Source organism: Chroicocephalus ridibundus, chromosome 6 (genome assembly GCF_963924245.1).
Source record: "Chroicocephalus ridibundus chromosome 6, bChrRid1.1, whole genome shotgun sequence".
NCBI classification, from domain to species: domain Eukaryota; kingdom Metazoa; phylum Chordata; class Aves; order Charadriiformes; family Laridae; genus Chroicocephalus; species Chroicocephalus ridibundus.
Window position 1 is genome coordinate 36670789 of NC_086289.1, and position 6699 is coordinate 36677487.

The 6699-nt window shown below is 62.8% G+C and overlaps 1 protein-coding gene across 1 annotated transcript; it reads left to right on the forward strand.

Moving 5' to 3' along the window:
* Positions 1–5756: 5756 nt before the first annotated feature.
* Positions 5757–6311, forward strand: NEUROG3 (neurogenin 3). Its single transcript, XM_063340084.1, has one exon. The coding sequence runs from the start codon at positions 5757–5759 to the stop codon at positions 6309–6311; it is 555 nt and encodes a 184-aa protein (XP_063196154.1).
* Positions 6312–6699: the final 388 nt, after the last annotated feature.

Genomic DNA, 6699 nt, shown 5'->3' on the forward strand with positions numbered 1-6699 from the left:
GCAGGGTGGGGTGTGTGCAGATAGGCAGGGATAGCTCGGGAAAGCTGGAAGGAGGTGACAAGGCTGCCCGGCAGGGACACCAGCGCAAGGCATGCTAGGAGAGGGGCACGAAGATGCAGGGATGGGACTGAGGGGATGGCGAGGCTGGGACGGAGGAAGGTGGGTGAGGAGGCATGCTTCTTCCTGAGACTGGAAGGAGATGGGAAGAGACTGGGCTGGTACAGGGATGGTCAAGTAGGGGATGGGGTCATGCACTGGGGGTGTGGGCAGGTGAGCTATGCAGCTGGTGTTGTTTGGGTTTGTGTGGGGCTGCAACTGCATTCAGCCCCCTGGGACGGTCAGTACCAGAGTTGTCATCACAGCACTGAAGGGTGCCAGATGTGTATGGCACAGCTGGGAATGGCACTGGGAGGAGCATGAGCTGGTTCTGGGCAAGTCACTGGGACAGCAGGCAAAATATTCACACCACACCTTTATGGGTCACATCACATCCCTTCTGCTAGCAGTGGTCCAGCTGGAGCGGTGACCCCAGCACCATGCTGGGCACATCGCAGTGGCAGTAATGTCGGTTTGCAAAGGAAACGTCAAAGTGCCCACGCCTTGCTTCCTCTCGCGTTGAGGGCTTCGATGAAAATCCGGAGAGGTGTTAGTGGTGTGTGTGTGTCCCTCAGGGCACCTCTGCCCTTGCTTCCAGGATATTTCCTTTCAGACTCCTGGCTTTTAGTAACATTTTCACTTTTCAAAAGCCAGCGCTGGTGCCTTCTGGCTTGTTCAAAGTTTGACCGGTGGAGCCTCTAAGTCAGAGAGGAAAGCACGTTATTTTTGGAGGTTGGGAAGTGCTGTCTATCTGCTGGGCAGCTGGGAGGTGAGGAGTTTCAGAGGGCGCTAATATGGCCAGTCCACACTGTGCTTAGAATCTCACTGGGCATCAAAATGCTAGAAGTTAGATTTTTGCCCTTACAGGAGAGAAGTGCCAATCAGGAAGATGGTAGTCTGAGATCAGTATATCCTCGGCTATTTATTGATGGCTAAAGGAGGGCTGATGCAAATAAATACTGAGGCCTCAATCTGTGTTGTCCAACTGCTACCTGAAGACGACCCCTGCCAGCTGGCAAAGTCTGAGTGCTGGAGATATCCTGCCATGAACTTTCGTCCTGTTGAATTGTAGCTGTGGAGACAGGAAATTTCTAATTACAGTTATTCTTTGAGCTTTCGGTGCAGGCAGATACACAAGTACGGGCTTACTCTGGGCCACTGGGGCTGCTGATAAGTTAAAGATGGAGGTGCGCTTGAACACTTGTTAAGCCCCCATTGTGTTTCATTCAACCATCAGAGGAACGTGGTGGCGGTGGCTTCTGCGAGATCTCGCCAGAAACTTGTTCTAAAGATTAAAGCACTTGGACAACCTGAATGAGAGAGTGTGCTGGATGTGTAACCCATCCTGTCTGCCCAGGCTGTCATCAGGGTAAAGGAGAAACCCTCTTTCTGGCAGGTGAAATGGGTTGAGGGTGAAGAACCACCTGCCACAAGTGGAGAAGGGAGCAAGCCTGGCAGAACTGGGAATGGTGGGAGGCAACTGACTCACAGAGAGGTGAGGACCATCCTTCCCTACCTGCGCAGATACTTGTATAGTTGAGTACTTGAGTTGAGATACTTGGATAGTTGACTTTAAGGTAAGAGGTTTCAAAGCACCCACCTGCAGGCATCACAGCCCACTATCCAACTGACCCTTTTGGATTTGGTGTTTGTTCCCTGCCTTTCACTTCTGTGGTGTTTCTTTTCCTTTCCTCTGTGCTATCCAGAGATAATCCAGGTTTTTGCTCTACTTGAGAGTGTTGCATTCTGACCCAAAATACATTTTGGTCTCAGAACAGCTGTCTGCTCTTGCAGCCTTATGAAGCTGTCTCCTGCCAGGCTGTTTTAAGAGCACATAAGCATGGAAAGAGGCTTATCGTAAAGCGGGATTGTGCACTGGAAACTCTTGGGTTTTCTTTCCCTGTGGGCTATCAGGGCTTCTCCTCCTCTGGTGCAGTGATGGCAACCCTCATCCCAGGGCTCCATTGGGTTATTCCTGCCCCTGCGTAGCATTAGCCCCCAGCTCTAGTAAGTTGGAGCCTGTGAGATGCAAGCTTAGCTCCCAGTGGGACTAGAGGAAAACCCACCAGCTCTGGCATGGATTGGGCTTTTGAGCAAGATTTCTGCAGCACAGAGAGGGAGAGGGCTGCCAGATGGTTATGGACAGGATTGGTTTTTGCAGCTGGTGGGATTTGTGCAGGAAGTGCAGAAAGGGGCTCTAACCTTAGGGACATGTTTCTCCTTAAACAGCCTTGACCAGAACTCACTTTGCAGAGAGGGACACCCAAGGGAGGAACGTATTTTCCAGTGGCCCTGGCCCCATACCAGGGAGAGATGTTGCTAGCCGAGCCCTCAGTGCGTGTACCTGTTGCCCTGGACTCTTTCTTTTGCGCCGGACCCCGGTCACAAAAGCCGGGAAGGTTTACGGTGGCGAAACGGGCTTTTCCCTCCTTTTCCCGAACAGCCTTTGCCTCTCCGCCCGTTCCCGATCCCGGGGGGACGCTTCCTCAGAGCTCCCCGGGTAATGAATGATTTCCCGGGGATGCTCCGCCGTGTCCCCGCGGCGCTGCGCTCTCCCTGCCCGGTGCCGCTTTCCTGTCCGGGGCCGCCGCGCTGCGCCCGGCCGTGCGCCCCGTCGGGCGGCTCCAGCGGACGCGCTCCCGGCGCCGCTTGCCGGGGCTTTTCCTTCCTTCTCCTCTTTTTTTTTTTTTTTAAATATATTTTTCTTTTTCGGCCCCTTGTCCTCTCCCTCTTGTCGGAAGAGGAAGAAGGGGGGGGAGTGGAGGAAGGGAGAAATATTGTTTGAATTCACAAAGCGGGGCATCTGGTGCACCTTGCGCCTGGCATCTGTGCTCCTTGTGTCCCGAGCAGCGCGCTCGCACTGGGGCGAGGGGCAGGAGGGGCAGGCGTGCATCTGTTGGGCGCCACAATAAAGTCAGAAAACAGAGGCGCGGAGCCGGTCCAGCCGCGTTTGCCCTCTCAAAAGCGGGGGGGGCGGGGGCGGGGAAGGGGTGGGGGGGTGGGGACGCGGGGCTTGCGGCTCCCAGGTATTATGCGCCGGGTAGGTAGGGCCCGGGCCAGCAGCTGCTCCGGCTCTGAGCCGCTCGACATATGGCACCGCAAATCACGGTACCTCCTGAGCAGCCCCCGGCCGCGGGGGGAGAGGGGAAAAGCGGGGAGGCCCCCGCCGCAGGTGCCACCGCCGTGCGCCCCCCGCCACCGCGCGCACCGGCGGTCCCCGGGGCGGGCGGAGGGAGCGGAGCCGCCGGTGGTCCCCCGGCCCATGGGGGCAGAAGGGTTCGGGAGCGGGCCCGGCCTTATCTACCCTCCCCTCTCCCGAGCAACAGCCCCAGGCGGGCAGGCGAGCTGCGGCCGAGCCCCGGTTCGCAAAACGTCCCCGACGCCTGGCAGGCGAGAGATGCGCCGGGGCTGGGCTGGTTACCATATGTTTTCAATAAAATAAGACAAATAGGGCCGGGAGATAGGGATTGCAGTAAACCTGTTATAAAGGAGCATAAAGTAGGCCAATGTAAACGGCAGAAGGGCCCCTCCTGGAAGGGCGGTTGGGTGCCAGCTCCGCGCCGGGGCGGCCCGGCCAGGTGTGAGTGGGAGCCCGCCGCGGTGCCCCCGGAGATTTTTATCACGTTTGTGGTAATATGGTGCTTGTTATGCTAACTATGGGTAAACATACCCGGCCGGGCTTTGAGGCGACGGGAGGGAGTTATCGGAAAGTGGCAGTGGGAAGGTGATTTAACAATAAAGTTGTCTTGTTTGCCAGCAGGTGATGTCTGCCCCCAGACCCATGATTAATGCTTCCCAAAGCACTCCACTTTACAATCTCTTGTAATTATTTATTAAACGAAATCTATTTATTATTATTTTAGCAAACAGCGGTACCAGGTGGGGCTTTCTTTTCCTCTTCAGCTTTTGTTTGAAGGACGTTTGAAGTGGGCAGTCTGAGGCTTGGAAACTCGCTCGCCAGATTTTTTTGTCATCCAATTGCACAGGCACAAAAAAAAACACACAAAAAACACCCAACAAACCCCGCCGGGCCCTTCCTATTCATCCTCCCCTGCCCTCCGAGCCGGCCCTCGAGAAGGGGCGCCCGAGCCGCCGCCGTGGCCGGCCCCGCTCCCCCCGCCCTCCCAGCGCCGCCGCCGCCGCGGGGGAGCGGGGCTGCCCGCCCGCCGCGCTCCCCGGCGAGCCAGCGCGCACCGCACCGCCCCTCACCGCGGCCGCCCTGCGGGGCTCGGGGCTCGGGCCGGGCCGGGGGAGATGCTCCCCGCACCGCAGGGCCCCGAGCGGGACGATCCGACCGCTCCCGGTGCCGGTATCCCCGTCCGGGGTCCGCCGCGCCGCTTTGGTGAAGGAGCGGGGGGCTCCCGCCCCGCCGAGGCTGCGCCCTCCCGGCGGCCCTGCCCGCATCCCCGGGAGCGCCGGGCCGTGCAGGGGGAGATCCGACCCCGCCGTCCCCGGCCCCCTCGCCCGCCGCCGGGTAAAGGTGCCCCGGGGCCGGGCTGGTCCCCGCCGCCCGCCGCAGCCGGTGCGCAAAAGTCCCCGACACGTTTTGCGCACTGAGTGCTGGTGGCGGAGCCGTCCTCCCCGGGCCCAGCGCCGGGCTGGCGGGGCGAGGGTGGCCGGGGGGTGAGGGGAGGCCCTTCCCCCGTGGGACCCAGCGCTCGTTTCCCTGCGGGGAGCAAAGACACGGCGCGGGGGGGCAAGGGAACGGCGTGCCCCCTCCCCACACCGGTGCCGGCGCTCGCCGCCCGCAGGGCAGCATCCGCAGCTCCGCCGGTCGGTGCCCGGGGGGCGCGGGGCTGTCCCCGGCGCTGCGGGGGCGAGGAAAGGGACCACCCGAGGCGGGGGGGGCCCCCTCGCTCCTCCCGGGGGGTCCTGGGAGCGCCCCGCAGCGCCGAGGCGGCGGGAGGTGGTCGTGGCTCTGCCGAAGCGAGCGGAGCCGGAGCGGGGCAGGGGGATCCCCAAAAGTTGGCACCAGGGGGAACCCCGCCGGGCCCGGCGGTACGTCCCTGGATATGCCGGGGCGCCGGGCCCGCCGCTGCCCCGCTTTGCGCAACCGTGTTCTCGGGAGCCCCCTGTCACCTCCAGGACCGCCCGCCCCGATCCACTTCGTAGCCCCCCGCGGAGCTCCGGCGTGCGCGGCCGCTCCGGCCGAGGTGCAGCCCTCCCCGCTTGTCGGGGTCGGCGGCTCGGCCCGGGGGTCCCGTACCGGGGGATGGCGGGCGGGGTCCGGGACAGAGAGAGGGGGCGGGCAGTGGCGGGGGGTCCCGGCACGGCGTGGGAGCCGGCGGGGTCCCGGGTGGCGGGGCCAGGGCGGCGGGCGGTGCCGGTCCCGGCACGCTCCCGCCGGGCTGATAAGATAAAAGCGTGCCAAGGGGTGGGTGCGGGCGGGGGGGCGCACACGCCGCCCGGCCGGGAAATCCCCATTGTCTGGCGGCCCTATATATATAGGGGCTAAACGGCAGTCGTGTGCCGGACGCGCAACCTTTCCTGCCCGCATTCGAGGGAAAGCGGGGAGGGGGGACCGGCGACGGGGGGTGGCGGACAGCGGAGCGAGAGCTGCTCTCCTGCCCCACAGCCTCGCAGGGGCTCAGCAGGTACAGCCGCGGGGGAGAGGACTCCCCCGGGCCGGCCACCGCACCGCTCCCGCTTGGCTTTGCAGGATGGCCCCGCAGAGCGACCGCTCGCCGGGCGAAGGGCAGCCCTATTTCGGCGGCGCCGAGGACCCCCCCTCCGCAGCCGGCGGCGGCTCGGCGGGCAGCCAGGGCGCCTCGCCGGCCCGCAGCGCCCTGGCCCCGCGGGAGGCGGCGGCCCGCAGGAAGGGGAAAGCGCGGCGGGGCCGCGGCAAGGCGCGGAGTGAGGGGCTGCTCAGCAAGCAGAAGAGGAGTCGGCGCATGAAGGCCAACGACCGGGAGAGGAACCGCATGCACCATCTCAACTCCGCCCTGGACGCGCTCCGCAGCGTCCTGCCCACCTTCCCCGACGACGCCAAGCTCACCAAAATCGAGACGCTCCGCTTCGCCCACAACTACATCTGGGCGCTCACCCAGAGCCTCCGCCTGGCCGAGCAGGGTCTGCCCGAGTCCCCTATCCCGCCGCCACCCCCCGCCGCCGCCGCCACCACCGCCTCCCCCGGGCCTTGGGACTCCCCCTGCCCCGCCGCCCCGCCGCCCGCCGCCCTGCGCCGCGGCCCCGCCGCCTTCCCCGCCTTCCTCTGAGCCCGCCGCCCGCCTGCTTTCCCCCCTGCTTTTGGCCTTCAAATAACCGGCGGAGCCGAGGGGGGGCTCCCCGCGCTGCGCGCCGGGGGGCGGCGGGCGCCCCTCTCCCCTCTTTGCCCCGTCCCCCTCGGCTGAAGCACAGCGGGAGCGGGCGGACAAAAACAAATCACGGTTTTGTACTCGGAAACGGTAAATTATATTAATTTGTCGCTATCGGTATTTATTGATTATATTTCGTAACAAATATATATTTTGTATATAAGAGTATTTTTGGCAGCGGTGATCCAGCTGTTTGTACCGGGGAGGGGAGCCGCGGCTGTATTTTGGGGGTTTTTTGAAGAAGAGGAGTAGAATAAAGTGTGTCGCGGTCAGACCTGTGCTTCGCCGT

Bases quoted from the DNA above. Each gene is read 5' to 3' on its own strand.
- NEUROG3 (XM_063340084.1), top strand. From the start codon at position 5,757: ATGGCCCCGCAGAGCGACCGCTCGCCGGGCGAAGGGCAGCCCTATTTC.